Source organism: Rana temporaria, chromosome 3, assembly GCF_905171775.1.
Source record: "Rana temporaria chromosome 3, aRanTem1.1, whole genome shotgun sequence".
Taxonomy (NCBI): Eukaryota; Metazoa; Chordata; class Amphibia; order Anura; family Ranidae; genus Rana; species Rana temporaria.
The window spans coordinates 359131120-359154740 of NC_053491.1; the positions used below are offsets into that span (position 1 = coordinate 359131120).

The following is a 23621-nucleotide window of genomic DNA, read 5'->3' on the forward strand; positions in this document are numbered from 1 at the left end:
GAGTGAACAATCCGTCGGAAAAAAATCCACGGTTTTGTTGTCGGAACGCGGCATCAGGGCTCATTCACACTTCATGTCTGAGTAATGTGCACGTTTTTGAAGCACATGGTAACACATACAATATGCCTTACAGACATGTGGTGCCATTCACTTTTGAATGGCACCCTAACGCATTAAGGCAATACACCTGCGTTGTCTAATGCCACAAGGTAAAATAACACACTGTAGTAGGATGTGCTAGAAAAAAAAGGATCAGACAACGTAATACGTTAACACATGCACATTAACCTCTGCCAATATGTAAATAAGCCCTACAAATTTGGATTTACCATCACTTTCTGTACTAGTGATATTGATAACCAGGACAAATAGAGAGGGTGACTCTCCCCAGTGGGGATATAGGCACTTGCACATTGAATTTTCACCTACCTACTCCTTACAATGCACTGAAGTGATAGAATTGTGATGCAAAGGTGTAATCACTAGCAGCATACAAAAAAATAATACAAATAAAAAAAAAACAATTAGGAAACTAGTCACTCCTATTTATGAAGTCAATATAAAACCTAGTAATATAGCTTTTCCAGGGACTGCCAGAAAACCATGTGACTTTCTATTTACTATAACATCTAATATCTCTGGGTTGGTCACCTGGTTATACACAAAGCACTGGCACTGAGCACGCTGGAGGAATGCTACCACACTGCCTTCTGGTGGTAGCCGAATGCTTGTAACAGAAATCCATCAGAATTCATATACTGTATGTGCTGTTAAGTTCAAGATATACTGGAAGTGAAAAAATATTGGCGTGGTGAAAAAACAGGGTAATGGATAAGAACTATTCTACAGTCCAATAAGGTTTATATGGAATACAACTGTTTCTTGCTTTTGATTATTTCACACAACTGGCCCACAGATAGTCCTACGATAAGACTGGATTTGAATGCTTGTTGTATACAAAAGATCCTTTGATCAAAATGGGCATGATTAGAACCCAACAGCTGTATATAATATTAAAATAGAGAAAGACATTGCTCTTTGATTATTACATCTTTCAACTTTTCCAAAGAGCCATATGATGACGTAGCCACTTTTTTATGATTGTATCTACATCTCACTTTCAACTCAAACTAATAAAACTGCATGACCAACTGACACATGTATAGGCCCCACTAAATCGGACAGTGGACAACACGGTCTAGAACTGGAGACCAATTGGTGGTCTACTCATCTTTTAAAAAAAAGATCTAAAAAAAGTATCAAATGTATCTGGGACCACCACTTTTCCATTAACAACCAGGGCTGCTAAACCCCCACAGAAGGTTAGTTATATGTCATAATTTGGTGAACCCAGGCTTTAGATTTAGGGACACAACCCACTGGTGAAGATACAAAAGCATGGGAAAGGATGAGACAAGTAAAATGTTTGAGTTGTAGGTTCTGTTAGAAGTCCATATATAGGCTGGGCAGTAAAGTCCTTCTTCTTAACCGGTCCCTGGATTACTGTACTGGATTTTTCTTCCTGCATCAGAACCGTGTCTCTTTGTCAGGAGCAATAAGTCCATCCTTGACTTCCATGCTCAATGCTACACATTTCCTACCGGTAGTGCTGTCGCAGTCTGACAAATACTTCTTCGGCTGAGGAAGGTCAGCATGAGGGGTCACCAGCTGCTTCAGCCTCTGGCAGGAGACAGAACATATATTTTACATATCTATCCTTCGTAAAAGAAAAAATAACTCACACAAAACTGCTTTTTGTAGCTCAACCCAGTCAACATGGCTATATTGGTTATACTGTATGTTTATATAAGCACACATGAAGCAAAAATCAACCACAATCAAAAATACTAATACTGTAACATTAACGTTCACAAGCTGAGACAATATAAAACAAATATTATATTGTATACTGTACATTAAGAGCACATTAAAAACATCATCATATCCAGGGAGTCTGATATTTTGTGTGATCTTTATAAGGTTTATGAAATAAATTCATGGTTAATTACAGTTACATTGTTGTTACGGCTGAATAAAGATGTCCACCCAGTTCAACCTGTATGTGTGTGTGTTTATGTCACTACCATTTCCCATACACCTGTATATTGTGTTTGCTAAGATGCCCATCTAAGATTTTTTTTTTTTAATCATCAACACTCCTTGCTGACAACACCAAATGTGGAAGGGTGTTCCTTATCCTGAATTTAAACTCTGACAGTAAAGATCCCCTTATGCAATTTAGGTAAACTGCTTCTTGTCCAACTTCATTGAGTGGCCACGTGTCCTCTTAAGCGATCTAATGCCGCATACACACGAACATTTTTCGGCATGAAAGAAAACGTTGTTCTTCAGCATGTCCAAAAAACAAAGTTTTTCCAACTTCATCATTAAAAACAACGTTGCCCACACACCATCGTTTTGAAAAAATTATGAACAAAGCGCGGTGACGTAAAACACGTACAACGGCACTCGAAAGGGGAAGTTCTATTTGCCTTTGGGCTGCTTTAGCTGATTCCGTGTTAGTAAAAGACGATTCACGCTTTTTTGTCTGTTACAGCGTGATGAATGTGCTTACTCCATTAGGAACGGTAGTTTTACCAGAACGAGCGCTCCCATCTCATAACTTGCTTCTGAGCATGCGCAGGTTTAAAACGTCATTTTAGCCCACACACGATCATTTTTTACAACCCGAAAAAAAAAAAATTTAAAACGACGTGAAAAAATGCAGCATGTTCAAATTTTTTTTTTGTCAGCCCACACACGATCATTTTAAATTACGTTTTTAAAAACAACGTTTTCTTTCATGCCGAAAAATGATCGTGTGTACGCGGCATTGGATTGAATAATTTTCTCCTAGAATCTCCATTGAGGTTTTTTGTATATCGCTATCATATCACCTCTTAAGCATCTCTTCTCCAGGGAGAATAAGTTTAATGTTTATAATCGTTTGCTTTAACTGCAGACATTCAGCTTTAATTTGAGGGTATTTACATCCGAATTAGGTGAACGGTGTAGGAATTACAACAGTTTGTATATGTGCCTCCCACTTTTTAAGGGACCAAAAGTAATGGGAAAGATTAACAATCATAAATAAAACTTTCACTTTTTAATACTTGGTTGCAAATCCTTTGCAGTCAATTACAGCCTGAAGTCTGACATCACCTAGATGCTGGGTTTCATCCCTGGTGATGCTCTGCCAGGCCTCTACTGCAACTGTCTTTAGTTCCTGCTTGTTCTTGGGGCATTTTCCCTTTAGTCTTGTCTTCAGAAAGTGAAATGCATGCTCAATCGAATTCAGGTCAGGTGATTGACTTGGCCATTGCATTACATTGCACTTCTTTCCCTTAAAAAACGCTTTTGTTGCTTTCGCAGTATGCTTCAGGTCATTGTCCATCTGCACTGTGAAACGCCGTCCAATGAGTTCTGAAGCATTTGGCTGAATATGAGCAGATAAAATTGCCCCAAACACTTCAGAATTCATCCTGCTTTTGTCAGCAGTCGCATCATCAATAAATACAAGAGAACCAGTTCCATTGGCTGCCTTACATGCCCACGCCATGACACTACCACCACCATGCTTCACTGATGAGGTGGTATACTTTGGATCATGAGCAGTTCCTTTCCTTCTCCATACTCTTCTCTTCCCATCACTCTGGTACAAGTTGATCTTGGTCTTATCTGTCCATAGGACGTTGTTCCAGAACTGTGAAGGCTTTTTTAGATATTTTTTTAGGAAACTCTAATCTGACCTTCCTGTTTTTGAGGCTCACCAATGGTTTACATCTTGTGGTGAACCCTCTGTATTCACTCTGGTGAAGTCTTCTCTTGATTGTTGACTTTGACAAACATACACCTACCTCCTGGAGAGTGTTCTTGATCTGGCCAACTGTTGTGAAGGGTGTTTTGTTCACCAGCAAAAGAATTCTTTGGTCATCCACCACAGTTGTTTTCCGTGGTCTTCCAGGTATTTTGGTGTTTCTGAGCTCATCAGTGTGTTTCTTTTTATGGATGTTCCAAACAGTTGATTTGACCACACCTAATGTTTTTGCTATCTCTCTGATGGGTTTGGTTTGTTTTTTCAGCCTAATGATGGCTTGCTTCACTGATAGTGACAGCTCTTTGGGTCTCATATTGAGAGTTGACAGCAACAGATTCCAAATGCAAATAGCACACTTCAAATGAACTCTGGACTTTTTACCTGCTCCTTGTAAGGCACATATACAAACTGTAATTCCTACACCGTTCACCTGATTTGGATGTAAATACCCTCAAATTAAAGTCTGCAGTTAAAGCACATCTTGTTTGTTTCATTTCAAATCCATTGTGGTGGTGTATAGAGCCAAAAATATTAGAATTGTGTCGATGGCCCATTATTTATGGACCTGACTGTACATTCATGTGTTAGAATGGGCCAGTTGAAGTCAAAAGCTAAATCCAATAGATTATTTGTGGTAAGACTAAAAACATCCTGTTAACAAATGCACTCCATCCAATCTGACAGAACTTGAGCTATTTTGCAAAGAATGGGCAAAAATGTCACTCTCTAGAGGTGCAAAGCACCCAAAAAGATGATTCTAGAAAGTATTGACTCGGGGGCAAAATACAAATGCACGCCACACTTTAACATATTTATTTGCAAAAAAAAATTGAAAACCATTTATCATTTTCCTTTCACTTCACACTTTATGTTGGTCTATCACATAAAATCCCAATAAAATTAATTTACATTTTTGGTTGTAACATGACAAAATGTGAAAATTTCAAAGGGTATGAATACTTTTTTAAGGCACTGTAGCTACCACCTAGTAGACAATTTTTTTTTTTTAGCAACCCTGCCTAATACCAGGGTGCTACAAAAATGAATCCTATTTTTAAATCAAAACTTAAAACTAGGTCAAATGCACATGATTTCTTTTGACAAAAGCATTCTTACCTGTGTGAATGGACCTTTGGTCCTTAGCATGATATATGCGGCGTAGACCGGGATACAGATCATCGAGGAGATAGCCATGAGCCAGCCAATAGCATAACCCCATGGTGGGTACACATAGCGATTATTGTACTTCAGGGGTGTATATTTGATTAGGGAGAAGAGGAAGGTGCCCTGCAGGGGAGGAAGCATTTTAAGATACAATGAAACAATGTTCTCATTACACACTCATTTTTCATTAGAAAGCTCACAAGAAATAGCAATTTTATGTCAGCTAACTTTTACGAATTATTAGTCTTTCAAGCTTACATTTAAAAAAAAAAAAAATTACAAATATGTCATACTCTTCTGCTCTGTGCAATAGTATTGCACAAAGCAGACACGAGCCAATGCTCAAGGCTCCTTCTCTTTTTGGTGTGCCACCATAGGAAGCTGCTTCCTGTGGTGGCACAACTGTGGGCTCGCTACTGAGTTGGACTTTGTGCATCTATAGACACATATAAGCCAGTTTGGCCCTGCCCCCCACTCCCTTCTTACAGGATTTGATTGACAGCAGCAGGAGCGAATGGCTACCCCTGCTGCCTCTCAGTTCTATGAATGCTGGGAGTTAGGGGAGAACCACTAGAGATGGACACATCGCTGAATTGAGCGAGGACTCAACTTTTAATTATAAGGGGGGCGTTAGGGAGCAATACTGATACTGGGAAAACATTTTATGTTAATTTTGAGAATGCATTAGGCCCCTTTTACACCTGCGGATCCCGTGAGGATCCATTTTTAAACATCCGCTTGCTCAGTGGGGATCGCTCAATTGATCCCCGCTGAGCCGGCAGATGATAGGTCTGCCTCTGCACACTGTGCAGGGACCGCCCTGTCAGATCACCGCTCTCCTCTATGGGGGATCGGATGAAAACAAACCGTCTGTTCATTTTCATCCGATCCGGTCCGCCAGATGGATGCAAAATAGGGTTTGCATCCGTCACATTTTAGCAGAGAGGATCGGATTGGGGCTGATCGGGTGTCAGCGGACATGTCACCGCTGACATCCGACGCTCCATAGAGATACATGGAGCGCCCGTTCAGATCCGCCTGAAAAAACTGACAGACAGATCTGAATGGTCCGCAGATATAAATGGGGCCTTAAGCTAAAAAATGTCCTGGCTTTAAAAACCCTTTAAAGCGGTAGTTCCCCCTCAAAACAATTGTTAAGATTCATGCTCATTTTGTCTAGGGAATCGGCTAGTTTTTTTAAAAATGAAGCAGTACTTACCGTTTTGGAGAGCGATCTTCTACACCGCTTCCAGGTATGGTCTTCGGCACTGGGCGTTCCTTTTTGATTGACAGGCTTCCGACAGCCTTCCGACGGTCGCATCTATTGCGTCACGATTTTCCGAAAGTAGCCGAACGTCGGTGCGCAGGCGCCGTATAGAGCCGCACCGACGTTCGGCTTCTTTCGGCTACTCGTGACGTGATGGATGCGACCGTCGGAAGCCTGTCGGAAGACTGTCAATCAAGAAGGAACGCCCAGTGCCAAAGACCATACCCGAAAGCGGCGGAGAAGATCGCTCTCTAAAACGGTAAGTACTGCTTCATTTTTAAAAAAACTAGCCGTTTCCCCTAGACAAAATGAGCATGAATCTAATCTTATAAAAAGGAAAAAAGTGCGCTTACTAATGCAAATAAATCGTGAACAAGCTGCTAACTCAAAAATGTTATACTAACATAAAATCTGATACAAAAAAATGGAGTAGCGCTAAAGAAATATGAAGTGAAGGCCTTCAAAGGACAGAAGGCTGTATAAAACACAATGTCTATCAAGGTGGTGTGATATACAAGAGTGAAGACAATTATTAATAATAGTCCATGTGAAAATCAAGTTCAGAGCGTGACGCCCCAATGAATCTAATCTTAACAATTTTTTTGAGGGGGAACTACCGCTTTAAGTATTATTACGGGATAAAATGGAAAAGCCTGGAAAACAAAGGTCTGAAAAAAAGCCCTTAGTACAAGTTGTACTGTCTGTATTGCTGTGGGAAAATGGCTTTGATTAATAACTACAATTCATACAACAAACATGCATCTTCTCAGACTCACCATACAGACAGCAGGGGTGGCAACCAACCAGCAGAACTTTATCAGCGGCCATGGCCGATAACCAATCATATCCTCAATATTATCATAGAATCGATCAGCTCCTGGAAACAAAGTGAAGAATTATACTTTATACAGTTTGAACTAGTGCTCTTGTACAAAAAAAATCCTGACTTACCATACACCCAGCCGACACAAACCACTTCAAAGATGGCAACCAGCAACAAGCAGGTCCCACTGGCAGCATAATAATCAAAAAGCTGGAAGACGTACATCCCACCCTGTAAAAAGAGATGTCATCTTAGGAGAGGAAAATAAGCATGCTATTATATATCATGTCTCACTGTTTTAAGACACAACTGTGATAGATGCAGATGGAGTGTTGGGTGAGACAGAGGGCTCAGGGCAGCAGATAGAACCAAGGACTGCACAGAGGACCAAAGAGAGACAGAGGGCCCAATATAGCACAGTGTATCCAGGACAGAACAAAGGTCACAGGACAGCACAAAGGACCCAGGATGACCCAGGAAAGACAAGTGACCCAAGACAGCACAGAAGACCCAGGGAAACACAGAGGACATTGGGCAGCCCAGAGGAACTAAGACAGCATGGGTGGCTCATAACAGCAAAGAGTGCCCAGGACAACACAGTTGACCCAGAATAGCATGAAAATGCTCCGGGTGGCACAAAGGAACAGAACAGCATGGGACACTACTGGAACAGAAAGTGGGCCCATGACATTACTGAGGGCCCAGGACAGTACTGAGGACCCATGAAAGCACAGAAGACCCATAATAGCACAGAGGGTCCATGACAGCACAGGAGACTCAGGACAGCACAGAGGGCCTAAGACAATACAAACAAATTTTCTAAGCTTGTCTAGTGATGAGGAGGAATACTACTGTACCTCAGTCAGAAGGATAAGTCCCAGGAAATAGCAGATGATGGCTATTGCCAGAATGAGGAATTCACGTCGATATTTCTTCCGGAACACCTCAGGAAACATATCAACAATGGCTGTCACCAGGCTCTCTACACAGACAAACTGCAGAGAGAGAATTGATATATGTAAGCGTATCATATCTGGGAATTCGAACTGCTCTAACAGCAGAAAACTCTTAATGCTCTCAAAACAGTAAGGTATTTCTGTCCTAACCATGAAGAATTAAAGAATTACCTAAGGCTTACCTGTAGGTAAAAAAATATCTCCTAAACCTTTACAGTTTAGGAGATATTCCCCTTGCAATGAGCCGCTGACTGCAGCGGCGCATGCGCACAGGGGATTTTTGGCTGAAGGCACGGCAGACGCCGGACCTTCCCGGAAAGAAGTCTCCTGCGCACATGCGCGGGAGTGACGACATCGCGGCTCCAGCCACTCACATCGCTGGAGCCGCGATACCCGGAAGATACGCCGATGCAACATGTCAGCTACCTCGGCGTGGACCAGGTAAGTTACAGAGGCCTTGTTCTAAGGTAAGTATTTCATAAAGAGCTAGTATGCGGTGCATATTAGCTCATTATGCCTTTTGCTTTACAGGGTTAAAAAAAAAAAAAAGTTCAGCTGGTATACAACCGCTTTAAACTTGCTAATATTTGAAAGAACAATTCTGTCCCCTACTGCAGATGCCTGTTCCTACCAGCACTGCAAAGAAATTTCCTGTCCTTACTGGAAGTATTTCTTCCTGCCCTTACTGCAAAAGTTTTTGCTGCACCTTACTGCTAAAAAACATTTCTAGCCCTCACTGCAAGGAATACTTTCACCATTACCACTGACAACATTTCTACCTTTTATGCCTTGTACACACGATCGGGTTTCTCGGCAGTCAAAAGACTACCGGGGAACCCGAGGGGAAAACCGAGAACCGGCTCGGTCACTTTTCCCTGTGTACACGCGGCCATTTTGGTTTTGGTTTTCCCGCAGTTTTTCGTGCGGGAAAACTGCTAGGGAGCATACACACTGCCAGTTTTCCCGACCAAAAGAAAACATGAGGCCTCGTACACACGACAGAGTTTCTCGGCAGAATTCGGCGAGAAACTCGGTCAGAGCCGGATCCTGCCGAGAAACTCTGTCGTCTGTACACTTTTGGCCCGATGGAGCCGCCGAGGAACTCGTCGAGAAAATAGAGAACATGTTCTCTATTTTCTCGTTGTTCTATGGGAGAAGGCGGCCCGCCAAGCTCCTCGGCGGCTTCATCCCTGAACTCGACGAGGAACTCGACGTGTTTGGCACGTCGAGTTCCTCGGCCGTGTGTACGAGGCCTGACAGTTTTCCCGTCGGGAAAACCGGTCGTGTGTACGAGGCATTACTGTGGAGAAAGCTTTAATTTGGTAATGTTTTCTGCTCTTACTCAAAACTTGTCTTAGTTTATACTACTTTTTGCTCGTGCTGCAAAAAACTCTGAACTTTTCCTGCTCTTGTGTCAAAGTATTCCTCAGTCTTCACTGCTAAAAGACTAATCGTACCACAAATCATTCAAGTAATTTTTTAGCCCTTGCTACTAAAAACCTTCTTGTTACTTATTACAAAATAATTATTATTACTACTAATTACTTACTGTGTTTTCACTACGAAGGGGTGCCATTAAGAGTTAATGGCAGCCCCAAATATTTTCTTAAAAGCAGCACATTTTTTGTGTGGCTGCATGGGGGTGTGGGAACGTGTGTGATGTAAACACAATACCTCACCCGCATAGATGTGAACCTAGCCTTGTGCATATTACTGCTTTTTCTGTAAAAAAAAATGTCCTGCCCTTTCCTGCAAATAATACATATACAGATATATATATATATATATATATATATATATATATATATATATATAGTAATCAGCTCTCAGCCTCCTCAAATCTTTCCATACCTGACTGTCCAGTCCCAAGAAGATGAGCATAAGGAAAAAGAGGCATGACCAAAGAGGTGACACAGGCATCATTGTTACAGCTTTCGGATAGGCAATAAAAGCAAGTCCAGGACCTATAATATCAAGGAAGCATAAATAAAGTTTAGCGATTTTAGTGCATAAAAAAAAGGCATGGTGAGTATGAAGGCTGGCATATATTTTATTTCATTACTCAGAATATTTATACAGGTAAATATTTTAGGACCATCCTTGATGTCTATTACTAGAGTGAGGACCAAATCCATCCAAAAAATTAAGAAATTGATCATCAAATGGCAACTTCAGTGTAAGGACATTGTTCGGTATGAGGCCTTCAAGATCCTACGTTATTATGAGGTCTTCAAGACCCTTCTTTAGGCCGGGTTTACACTAGTGCGATGCAGGAACCCTGCGAATCCACTGTGGGGTTCCCACATCGCACCCAACTCGCATGGCAGTTCATACTGCCATATGCGAACTGCTGGGAAGTGTCATACAATGTTAACGACACCCCCAGTTCAGCTTGCATATTGCACTGGGAACAACCCATGCGATCCCATTCTGGTACAGACCAAAAAAATGGTCCAGTGCAAGTTTGGTCCGAATGCGGTGCAATATCAGCCATACTATCTGTATGACTGAAATTGCACTGCACGGACATCAAATGTGATTTGCACAGCAGTGTGGTGCGAATCACATACGAGATCGCACAGCGCACCAGTGTGAACGGGCCCTTAGAGTTAGTTTTTCAAGATCCTGCTGAATCCTTGTGTTTAGTGTCAGTGTTGGGGCATTGCAATCCTACTTCAGTAAAAATGTCTTTAAAGGGTTTGTAAAGAAATAATAATAAAAAAAAAACAACAAACATGTTATACTTACCTCCACTGTGCAGCTCGTTTTGCACAGAGTGGCCCGATCCATGTCTTCTGGGGTCCCTTGGCGGCTGTCTCTGGTCCTTCTCGCAAGAACTCCACACATTCATGCGAGAGAGCTTGCATGGTGTGGAGTCCTTGCAGGCGCGCTCGTGTGATACAGCGAGCGGCTATAGAAGATTGCTGGCAGGGAGGGACCGCCTAGAGAGAGAAAAGGAGTCGCCTAGGCAGCCGAAGATAGGAAGCAAGACAGAAAGTCCCCTGAAAAAAAGGGTACACACTCCCCCCACCCAAAAAATGACATGCCAAATGTGGCACGTCAGGGGGCGAGGAGTGCTTAAAGCGAAAATTCCACTTTTAGGTGGAACTCCGCTGAGGCCTTAATGACCCTGCTGTGTAAAGTCTATAAGATCTTGCTTCAGTGTGCAATGTTTAAGATGTTTCATTGTGAGGTCTTCAAGATCTTTCTTCGGTGTGAGGTCTTCAAGATCCTGCTATGGTTTAAGGCAGGGGTCTCCAAACTATGGCCCTCCAGTTGTTCAGGAACTACAATTCCCATCATGCCTAGTCATGTCTGTGAATGTCAGAGTTTTACAATGCCTCATGGGATGTGTAGTTCTGCAACAGCTGGAGGGCAGTAGTTTGAAGATTCCTGGTTAATTGAGGTGCTCCTGATCCATCTATATAGTCATTACACATTTGATACTACTAAACACTTGCTGGATTCCAGAGACCCTTTATTGGGCCATCATCATTTTAAATCCAGAGATTGTTGCAGTCTGGAAGGATGTGGTCCAGGAGGTTGCCAGAGAGAAGGTGCAATGGGATTACCCATGGGGCAGCAAATGACATCTTTTGATTTTGTAATTGCTCTCTAGGTTTGCCAATTGCCATCATCCTACTACACCAAAAGATTAGTCAAGATCTTACAAGTAATCCTGCCGTGAGAGAAATATGGAGGCTGCTATTTTCAATCTTGTTCTCAGTGTTCGGAGAATACTAGTTGTACAGCGGTTATGTTTACCCACTGGCTTCAGCATATTCTGAATCACTGACCATGAACAAGTATTTTATCTACTGTAGCGAGATATCACCCTTTTAATGTGATATAAAAGACTATCATCTGCTGATCAAGAAGGATCTTGGCTCCCTCCGGTGGTCAAGTTGTGTTATAGCCACCTGTTTTTTTCTTTTGCATTGAGTACAGGGAGAAACAGACTATATTTCCCAGAGAGCAACTGTACAATTCCAGAATGCTTTGCCCCTCGCACAGCCTTCTGGGGGAGGTAATTTAAGGAAGAGGATGTCCTTGGCGCTCTCTCTCTCTCTCTCTCTCTCTCTCTCGAAAGAGAGAAAGAGAGAGAGAGAGAGACCGCCTCTCCAAGCAGGAGGGAGGCCTGTGTGAGGCTTGTCTCCTGAAGTGTAGGCCGAGGCCTGCCCATACCCAAGTGGATCACCATCCAGCGTCAGAGGGAGAATCCCCGACGGAGTGATCGGACGCGCTTCCAGTATCCCTGCGACCTGTCCGAGAACCGGAGGCTGACGGCTACCAGGACTGTGACCAGAGATCGTGGACGGAGTACCACAGAAGGACAAGGCCTGGATTGGTTGGGTGAGACGGGCACTTGCCCAAGCATACTGACTGTCTTGCAGGAGGGCGGATTGCTGATATCCATCTTTGCGGTTTGACTATTCAGGAAACTTTCACCAGTTTACTATTTCCCTTTTGGATTATAAATTGCTCTTTGCGCGCCAACGCATGCCAACGCACAAGTGCATGAACTGTTAGTATAAAATTGTATTGAAGTTTGGCCTGGGACGCCAGGCCATACTGATTAGCTATAGCTATAGTACTCAAGGACTATCTATTTAGTGTTACATACTGTTGATATTCATTTTATTGCTCGTTGATTGAGCAATTGGTTCTATTACATTGTATAGTATTGTAGAGAGACAGAGAGCTGGGTGAGGCTTGGCAAGGGGGCATTTCAATGTGAATGTTTTGTTAAAGAAGTCCTTCTTGCTGTGTGCTTACACAGGACTGTATGACATTGTAGTCTAGCTCACACCTATGCAGTATTATTATTACTGATCCTGCAGGACTAATGCAAATAATGTATCACTGTTTTACTCATGTTCTTTTATTTCCATTTCAAGTAAAGTACTACTTTGGTTATTTTAAAGTTTGTGCTCAGCCTGTCTTTCATACTGCAGGATCCTTTCCATTTAAGGTACCCCTTTCATTTGCATAATCTGTTGTAGTGTAACTAGGTATTGTGTTTCCCCACAAGTTACTGGGGTCCACAACTCCCATATTATCAGTTGTGTCAAGGGAGGGTTTTGAGCCACTTTAAGGGGTTAATCACAGAGCGTAAACCCAAAACAAACCAGCAGCTCCTCCGGGGGTAGTGCTACACTAGTACACTACATTCTTGTTCCAAGTCAGTGACTTGTAGCAAGAAGGTCAGTCTGACAGCCTGGTATTCTCAGAAGGTCAGCAATAAACAATGAAAAACAAGTTATCCACACAGGTGTGAGGTTGTTTCTCTATGCTGATTGAGGAGACTGCTGAGCACTGTTGTCTGCAAAGGGACTCTTTCTTTGTGAAATATCGATCTGATGCGAGTGGCTTCCTGGTAACATACTGTAAGGCTGAATGGATTTTTATACTTGTGAGTGCGATTTTATTATAGTAATAAATGCTTGATTCTATGGCGAGCACTATGGGTTGTGTTTGTTTTCTCCGAGTCCTCCATCTGGGTGATGATCATTTGGGTGATGATTCTAGCAGCTGAGGTGAAGTACAACGTTCCTTCCTTGGAGATCGCCTTGACCTGGCATTATAGCTGGCCATACACTATACAATTATCTTATTCCTTTAGATTCCTTTAGATTTACCTTTAACAATGTAGCCTGGACCAGCTCTGTGATGTCAGCCGACAGCGGGCTTCAGGGTCACAGGAGTTCAGAGCTAAAAAAAAGCTTTGGCTATACTTCTCCTTTAAAAACAGAGAGTAGCTGTAGCCCAAATTGATGTGGGCAAATTCATTAGAGAATTTGTTTCTGTGGTTGGACATGTCACAGGTGCACTTTGAAAAAGACCCTATCTAGGCAACATTTCAAACTTCTCCTCACCTAACAATACAGCTGTTTGAACACAAGACCTGCTAAACAGTGTGAAACTTTTAGCTGGTATACAGCTCAAATAAATGTATTTCAGCTTTGTATTTATCGGTTTGATTGGCATTCAGCTTTAACCCTTTCAATAAAATCATTTAATGTTTCATATTAATTTGCTTTTTTTTTTAAATATGTTATACACCTGCATGGCAATTGGAATCCTTCAACTTACCAGACTCTGCCACTTGAGAAATAGGAACCCCCTGTTCCCGGGCCATGAACCCCAAAACAGAGAAGATGGCAAAGCCCGCCACGAAGCTGGTGATGCTGTTCAGGAAGCACAGTGCCATGCAGTCCCTATACAGGATGAGAACATTAAAAGCATGGTGAGACAGAAAGATGCTCAATACTAAGGTGTTTAATACTACCTAACAACCTATTTTTACATTATCATCCTAAAAACAAAAAACAAAACAAATCCATATATAAGAACAAGTGGCAAAAAAAAGTTGCAGAGTGTTACATGCAGAGTGTTACATGCTGACATGTTTTTAGTAATGCAGCCTTATGCAGGGTCAAAATTTGGCATGGGGTGTGGCTGAAAGGAATTGCAAACATCTTAGGCCTGGTACACGATAGGATTGATCCGCGGATACGGTCCTCCGGACCGTATCCGCGGATAAATCCTCTGGCGGATTTGGATCCGTTGGCATGTACTCACCATCGGATCCAAATCTGCGCGGAATTCAACCGCGGTGACGTGTCGCGCCGTCGCCGCGATGATGACGCGGCGACGAGCGCGACGCTGTCATATAAGGAAATCCACACATGCGTCGAATCATTACGACACATGTGAGGGAAGGGTTCGGACGGATCGATCCGGTGAGTCTGTACAGACCACCGGATCGATCCGCTGGAGCCGATTCCAGCGGATAGATTTGTTAGCATGCTTACAAATGTGTATCTGCTGGAAATCGGAAATATCCGCGGATAAATATCCACTGGAACGTACACACCAGGGGATCTATCCGCTGAAACCGATCCGCTGAGATTTTTCAGCGGATGGATCCTCTCGTGTGTACGGGGCCTTATACTTTTGTACCAAGCATTGCATAAAATGCATTAATATACTCTATGTTTGCAAGTTTGTTATTGATGGTGTCTGCTAAGTGTTAAGCCTCTTTTACACGGATGGACGGATCAACATGGGGACAAGGTGCTTTGAGGTGAGGGACGGGCAAGCCTCCCCAAAGCACCCAACCCCTCATGGGTTGCTTGGTATGGTTCGGGGGGGGGCGCTCACTCGCCCTCCCCTTTCCTGACCTGCCGAGCTGCATGCTCGGATAGGGGTCTAGCTTGGACTGGGGTTTCCTCTCAAAATCCATACCATACTTAAGGGATTTTGAAGAGGAACCCGATGCCAAAATGTAAAAAAAAAAAATTTGGCGTGAGGTTTTATCCATTCCAAAACCAAAGAAATTGTTTTGACCAATCAAAAGGACAAGTCAAAATCATCTCAAAGTCGGATTTCGTTCATTAAAGTCACATGGAAGTCAGACCTGAAGTCGTGCCGGATCAGTGTGAACAAGGCCTAATGCCGCGTACACACGATCATTTTTCAGCATGAAAAATAAGTTGTTTTTAAAAAATTTCATTTAAAATGATCGTGTGTGGGCTTCACATAATTTTTCAGGTTGCATTTTTTAACGTCGTTTTAAACTATGTCGTTTTTCAGGTTGTAAAAAATGATCGTGTGTGTGCTAAAACGACGTTAAAAACCCGCGCATGCTCAGAAGCAAGTTATGAGACGGGAGCGCTCGTTTTGGTAAAACTACCATTCATAATGGAGTAAGCATATTCATCACGCTGTAACAGACAGAAAAGCGCGAATCGTCTTTTACTAACACGGAATCAGCTAAAGCAGCCCAAAGGCGAATGGAACTTCCCCTTTATAGTGCCGTCGTACGTGTTGTACGTCACCGCGCTTTGCTAGAGCATTTTTTAAAAACGATGGTGTGTGGGCAACGTCGTTTTCATGCCGAAAAATGATCGTATGTACGCGGCATTAGACACATTGGGGCAGATCCACAAAGATCTGCACTGGGCGCAGCGTATCTAAGATACACTACGCCGCTGTAACTTACTTTGCTTTGGTTTGAATCCACAACAAATCCGCGCCATAAGTTACGGCGGCGTAGTATATCTCTCGCGGCGTAAGGGCGCCTAATTCAAATGGCTGTGATGGGGGCGTGTTTAATGTTATACGTCGTGACCCGACGTAAACAACGTTTTTTTTTAACTGCGCATGCGCCGTCCCTGGGGGTATCCCAGTGCGCATGCTCGAAATTAAACCGGAACCCGCCAATGCTTACGACGGTGACGTCATTCTACGCAAATTCCTATTCGCGAACGACTTGGGCAAACGACGCAAAAAAATCAAAATTGTACGCGGGAAGGACGGCCATACTTAACATTGAGTACGCCACCATATAGCAGCTTTAACTATACGCCGGAAAAAGCCGAACGCAAATGACGGCAAAAAATGCGCCGGGCCGACGTACGTTCGTGGATCGCCGTAAATAGCTATTACGCGGATTTCGACGGAAACGCCACCTAGCGGCCACCGAAAAATTGCATCTTAGATCGGACGGCGGACGAAGACGTACGCCTGTCGGATCTAGCCGAGATGCCGTCGTATCTTGTTTTCAAGATTCAAAACAAAGATACGACGCAGGAATTTTGAAATTACGCCAGTGTATCAATAGATACGCTGGCGTAATTTCTTTGTGGATCTACCCCATTGACTGCATTTGACTGCCACTTTAAGCATATGTCAAATAAACTTATTGTAGCTGAATCATCACTTCACACACACCTGTAACAGTTGTTGTTGTACTTGTTGTAGCTCCCAAGTGCAGTCAGACACCCCTGACAGATGGCATACGAGAAAAAGATTTGAGTCCCTGCATCCATCCATACCTGCAAAATAAACAATGTTTACAAAGCTTATCTATGCCGCCACAATCAGCATCAGGGATGAGACGAACACCCCTCGATTCGGTTCGCACCAGAACATGCAAACAGACCAAAAATTTGTGCGAATCTAAGAAACACCGTTAAAGTCTATGGGACACAAACGTGAAAAATCTAAAGTGCTCAATTTAAAGGCTTATATGCAAGTTATTGCCATAAAGTGTTTGGGGGACACAGGTACTGCCCCAGGGGACATCCTTTACAACATCCTCACAACCCTTGCCCGGTGGTTGTGGGGGCCTGCGGGCTGGGGCTTGTCAAAACCTGGAAGCCCTTTTTAACAAGGGGGCCAACAGATCCTGGCTCCCCCTTATGTGAATGGGTATTGGGTACATTGTACCCCTACCAATTCCCCTGAAAAAATATCAAAAAGTAAAAAAAGACAGGAGACAGTTTTTGACAATTCCTTTATCCTTCCTCAATCACGGTGCCGACGGACCCAAAAATTTGAAAAAAAAAACACGAAAATACTTTGCCTCTATGAGAGGCGTCCTGCTAACTGCTGTCTTTTCGCTCTGACAGCTCTTATATAGGCAAGGCCACCTGCTGACATAACTGGATGATTCCGCCCCCTTCTGACAGGACATGGCGTCAGAAGAGGCGGAGTCACTCAGTTACGTCACTGGGAGGACCTAGCCTTTGCCTTTATAACAGCGGTCTTAGCCAAGAGACAGCAGTCGGCAGCACGACTCCCATCGAGGCAAAGGTTTTATTTTTTTGGGGTCCATCAGCGTCATGAAGATGAATGGACATCACGGGTAATTTTTTTTTATTTTTTTAATAAAGGACTTATGAAACATTGTGTATTGTGGTTTTTACTTTTTGACACTTTTTTTGGTGAATGAGTAGGGGTACAATGTACCCTCGCCTTCCCGTTTTCTGCGGCCTGCCAGGTTGCATGATTGGATAAGGGTAATGCCAGATGGACTGGGGGGGGGGGGGGTGGACCCATGATGTTTTTTTCTTAGTTCTGTCATAGGGTTGCCCTTAACTGCTTTTAAAAAACACTAAATTATATATTGTACACTGCACTATATACCCTGCATTGTATTATGTATATGTCACTGACTGCATTATATACTCTGAACTGCAGAATATATGCTAAACGAACTGCACTACAGATGAAACTTGAAAAATTTGAATATTGTGCAAAAGTTCATTTATTTCACTAATGCAACCTAAAAGGTGAAACTAATATATACAGTAAGATATACTCATTACATGCAAAGCAAGATGGTTCAAGCCGTGATTTGTCATAATTGTGATGATTATGTCTTACAGCTCATGAAAACCCCAAATCCACAATCTCAGAAAATTTTAATGTTACATGCAATCAATAAAACAAAGATTGTACAAAGATTTTGGTGGTGCCACAACACTGTAACCCCTCACAGTTACTCTTTTTGGGCACAGGAACGAACCCTGCTGTTAAACATTATTTCAAAAATTTTAAATACATGCCCCTGTTAAACAAGGACAGAAAAATTGGGCCTTGGGTGGTGGGGGTGCCACAACATTGTAACACTCACAACGGGCCCTGCTGTTAAATATTATTTCAAACATTGTAATTACAGAAAAATTGCGCCTTGGGTGTTGGTGGTGCCCTAAACCAAAAATATTGTTGGAAACTAGCATCATCAAGATTCAGGAGGAATAAGATAGGCAGCATAGGCAGTCTTCAAGGGATCGAAGATCGATAGCAAATTTAATCAGTTACATCAGCATCAGGTGCTTGATACCTGCTGATCCAGGACTGATTCATTTTTTAAAATGTGAGACTATCAATGGAGTCTATGGACAGGCACACTCTTTGATCCATTACACACCCTCCAGCAGCACTGAATGTGCTTTCAGAAAGTACACTGGGTGCAGGACAGGCCAGTAGCTCAGTTGCATATGGAGAAAGTTCTGGCCAGTGGTCCATCCTCAAGACCCAGTAACCCAGTGGATGCTCATTGGAAAGGTCTCCAAGTCTGCTCTTGCCCCAAGATATTCCTGCATCATATAATGGAGACACTGGCATGGTTGCTTGAACCTATCAGACCTTGGCACCGAGGACTGAAAAATAGTTTAAAGCATTGGTCAGCCGACTACCTTCTCCACCGCTCTTCCTCTGACCGAACGAAGCCTCAGAAACACGTTGTCCAGCACCAGGAAATGGTAACCTCCTCCCAGGGTCTGCAAATGCGTTACACAAACTATTCTTCAAGGCCTCCTGAATATGTTTCATCCTCTGCTCCCTCTGCATAAGCAGAATGAGTTCTGCAACTTTACCCTTGTAACGTGGATCAAGAAGGGTTGGCAGCCAGTAATGATCCCTCTCCTTGATACAACGAATCCTAGGGTCTAGGGATGAGCTTCGTGTTCAAATCAAACCCATGTTCGACTCGAACATCGTATGTTCGACCGTTCATCGAATTACGAAAGTTACGGGCTGTTTGCACCAAATTCGTGTGGCGCGTCACGGCCCATAATTCACTGCGGTCAATTATGGCTCAGGGGGTTTAGTACATGCCCCAAACTATAAAAGGCCACCTGCAGGTTGGCCTTGTGTAGTGTGTTGCGGCGGTGGTTAGAGACACAGAGAGAGAGTGTCGTCATTTTTTCTAGGTAGATAGAGCAGGCAGGCTAGTCAGTTAAAGTTATAGTGTGTAGAGGATAAATATGCATCCCAGGTGTTGTACATATATTTATACACTGTATAGTTTAGCCAGATCAGCTCTTCCTAATTTACTGGCAGGTAGGTGATTGTGCTAGCTGCAGTATTCTCACGTGGTGTATTGCCTGTGTCCTCTGCAGTGTGCAACATAAAGCTACGTGGTGTGTGTACTGCCTTTGTCCTCTGTAGTTTGCACCTAAAGCTACTTGGTGTGTACTGCCCGTGTCCTCTGCAGTTTGCACCTAAAGCTACGTAGTGTGTACTGCCTTTGTCCTCTGCAGTTTGCACCTAAAGCTATGTGGTGTGTACTGCCCGTGTCCTCTACAGTTTGCACCTAAAGCTAATTGGTGTGTACTGCCCGTGTCCTCTGCAGATTGCACCTAAAGCTACGTAGTGTGTACTGCCTTTGTCCTCTGCAGTTTGCACCTAAAGCTACGTGGTGTGTACTGCCCGTGTCCTCTACAGTTTGCACCTAAAGCTAATTGGTGTGTACTGCCCGTGTCCTCTGCAGATTGCGCCTAAAGCTACGTAGTGTGTACTGCCTTTGTCCTCTGCCGTTTGCACCTAAAGCTACTTGGTGTGTACTGCCTGTGTCCTCTGCAGTTTGCACCTAAAGCTACTTGGTGTGTACTTCCTTTGTCCTTTGCAGTTTGCACCTAAAGCTACTTGGTGTGTACTGCCCGTGTCCTCTGCAGATTGCACCTAAAGCTACGTAGTGTGTGCTGCCTTTGTCCTCTGCAGTTTGCACCTAAAGCTACTTGGTGTGTACTGCCCGTGTCCTCTACATTTTGCACCTAAAGCTACTTGGTGTGTACTGCCCGTGTCCTCTACATTTTGCACCTAAAGCTACTTGGTGTGTACTGCCCGTGTCCTCTGCAGATTGCACCTAAAGCTACGTAGTGTGTACTGTCTTTGTCCTCTGCAGTTTGCACCTAAAGCTACTTGGTGTGTACTGCCCGTGTCCTCTGCAGATTGCACCTAAAGCTACGTAGTGTGTACTGCCTTTGTCCTCTGCAGGTTGCACCTAAAGCTACTTGGTGTGTACTGCCCGTGTCCTCTGCAGATTGCACTTAAAGCTACGTAGTGTGTACTGCCTTTGTCCTCTGCAGTTTGCACCTAAAGCTACTTGGTGTGTACTGCCCGTGTCCTCTGCAGTTTGCACCTAAAGCTACGAGGTGTGTACTGCCTTTGTCCTCTGCAGGCCATTAGTATGTCTGGAAGGACAACAAGGAGAGGCAGAGAGTCACAAGGGCAAGCAGGCTCTGCGTCTAGAGGCAACAGTGCAGTTCGTGGACACGGTGCATCCTCATCAGCACATGGCCATTGGACACACTCGTTCTTGTTTTCGGCAGCTGGCCGTGTTGAGCCGCAACATGCCGAAGACTTGGTAGAGTGGATGACCAAGCCGTCCTCATCCTCTCTCACCCAGGCTCAGGGTACTTTGTCTGGCAAAGCAGCTGCCAAGGCGTCCTCTTCCCTCTACTCAATGGTATCAGTCACTCCTTCCCTAGTCCCACCATGTCCTCCTGAGGAGTCCCCCGAACTGTTTGAACACAGTGTTGGGTACATGCTGCATGAGGATGCGCAGCGTTTTGAAGGCTCCGATGATGGTACACAGCTAGAGGAAGGCAGTAACAAGAGCCCAGAGGGAGGGGGTGCCCAAGAAGGACAGCAATCTGGCAGTCATGTTCCCCCAGCTGCAGCATACTGCCAGGTTTTCTACAGTGATGAGGAGGGAGTGAATGATGAGGTCACTGACTCTACATGGGTGCCTGATAGGAGAGAGGAGGAGGAGGAGGCACAGGCACATCTCCAACGAGGCAGGATGCCCTCCAGGGGCCAGCTTAAGGGCAGCACACCGACTGCATCACAACGCAGAGCTACACATGTGCAGGGCGCTGCTGTGTCTCAGCATTATTCCAAAAGTTCTTTGGTGTGGGCCTTTTTTGAGACGAGTGCATCAGATCGCACCACTGCTATTTGCAACATATGTCTCAAGCGTATCTCGCGTGGCCAAAACATCACCTGCTTGGGCACCACATGCTTGGACAGACATTTGTCGACCTGCAATGCAGTTCGTTGGCAAGCGTACCTCAAAGACCCACACCAAAGAACAAAGCGGACCTCCCCTTGCCCCTAATCAGCTGGGATCTCCAACCCCACTATACCCTCAGTCCTCTCTGAAGCCTGCACTAATAGGACTGAAGGTGTAGAATTAGGTGTGTCACAGCCTAGTAAATGCGGGCAATCTACTAACGGTACACCGATGGCAGATTGTACCAGGCAAATTTCCCTGCCCCAGCTGCTGCAGCGCCGAAAGAAGTTCTCTCCCAGAAATCCACATGAAATCCACAAACTGCTGCCTTTTCAGTTGGTAGATTCTGCCCCCTTCCGTGAGTTTGTGGAATGTGCGGTACCTCAGTGGCAAGCTCCACAAACGCCACTTTTTCTCACGGAAGGCGATTCCGGCTCTCTACCGGCATGTGAAAGGCAATGTCCATGCCTCGCTGGACAGGGCGGTCAGTGATAAGGTGCATATTACTGCTGACTCATGGTCCAGCAGGCATGGACAGGGACGTTACCTATCTTTCACGGTGCATTGGGTGACTCTGCTGGCAGCTGGAAAGGATGCAGGACAAGGTACAGTAGTGTTGGAGGTTGTTCTACCACCACGCCTCCAAAATGCTACTACTAGTTGTGACACACCTCTCTACTCTACCCCCTCCTCTTCTTCCTCTGTGGCCTCTTCCTGTGCTGATGTGTCCTCGGAACCAGCGGTGCTCCGTAGGCGGTGGTGCAGCAGTTCTTGGGCAGGTACCCAGGCTTACAGGATGTCCTGAAGCAGGCCAGAAAAGTCTGTGTGCATTTCCAACGGTCATATAATGCCAGTGCTTGGCTGGCAGACCTCCAAAGGGAATACAACCTGCCCAAGAACCGCCTAATCTGTGACATGCCCACCAGGTGGAACTCTACGTTGTCCATGCTGCAGCGGCTGAACACGCAGCAGAGGGCCATCAATGAGTATCTGTGCCAATATGGCAGCAGAACTGGGTCAGGGGAGGTTGTTTTTTTTTCCCCCCACGCCAGTGGGCCATGATCAGGGATGCATGCACTGTCCTGTCACCATTTGAGGAGGCCACGAGGATGGTGAGCAGTGACAGTGCATGAATCAGTGAGACTGTCCCTCTTATTCACATGTTGGAGCACACGCTGCATGGAATAATGGACAGGGCCCTTGAGGCAGAACAGAGGGAGGAAGAGGAGGACTTCCTTACCTCTCAAGGTCCCCTTTATCCAGACAGTGTTCCTGCTTGCCCGCCTATCACACATGAAGAGGACGAGGAGGAGGAGGATTGTGTCAGCATGGAGGTGGAGCCTAGCACTCAGCATCAGCAGCAGTCTTCAAGGGATCAATTACAGTCCCAAGGAACCCATGGACTTGTACGTGGCTGGGATGAGGTGGCTGCGAATCATGTCGTCCTCAGTGACCCAAAGGACTCCGCACCGAATGCCTCAGCAAACCTACGTTGTATGGCCTCCCTGATCCTGCAAAGCCTGCGAAAGGATCCTTGTATTCGTGCTATCAAGGAGATCATTACTGGCTGGCAACTCTCCTTGATCCACGTTACAAGAATAAGGTTGTGGACCTTATCTTGCCGGCGCAGAGGGAGCAGAAGATGAAACACCTTCGGGAGGCCTTGCAGAAAGGTCTGTGCAACGCGTTCCCAGAGACTGGGGGATTACAAAATCCTGGTCCTGGACAACGTGTTGCTGAGGCTTCGGTCAGTCACAGAAGGAGCGGTGGAGAAGGTGGCCGTCTGACCGATTTTTAGTCCGCAGCCCCAAGGTATGACCGGTTCCAGCAACCATCGCCAGCGTCTGTTTTACATGGTGTGGGAATACCTAGGGGCAAGATCAGACTTGGACACCTTTCCCACCGATCAACTGACCTTCCTAAAAATGAATCAGGCTTGGATCACCACCAGTTACCAAGCACCTGATGCTGATGTAACTGAGTATTTTTTTTTTTAAATGTCAGAT

At 44.5% G+C, this 23621-nt stretch overlaps 1 protein-coding gene across 2 annotated transcripts in view; it reads right to left on the bottom strand.

Annotated features, from left to right (window-relative positions):
- Window positions 1-529: 529 nt before the first annotated feature.
- The window catches only part of LOC120932691 (sodium- and chloride-dependent betaine transporter-like), a 111661-nt gene continuing 88569 nt past the window's right edge, over window positions 530-23621 (bottom strand). For both annotated transcript variants that reach the window (XM_040345253.1, XM_040345254.1), the window contains exons 8-15: window positions 16764-16867; window positions 14121-14245; window positions 9879-9991; window positions 7929-8066; window positions 7200-7302; window positions 7025-7125; window positions 4934-5104; window positions 530-1680 (exon numbers count right to left, since the gene is read on the bottom strand). In XM_040345253.1, the coding sequence (XP_040201187.1) occupies window positions 1528-1680; window positions 4934-5104; window positions 7025-7125; window positions 7200-7302; window positions 7929-8066; window positions 9879-9991; window positions 14121-14245; window positions 16764-16867 (1008 nt within the window). In that variant the 3' untranslated portion in view covers window positions 530-1527. The remainder of the gene's footprint in view (window positions 1681-4933; window positions 5105-7024; window positions 7126-7199; window positions 7303-7928; window positions 8067-9878; window positions 9992-14120; window positions 14246-16763; window positions 16868-23621) is intronic.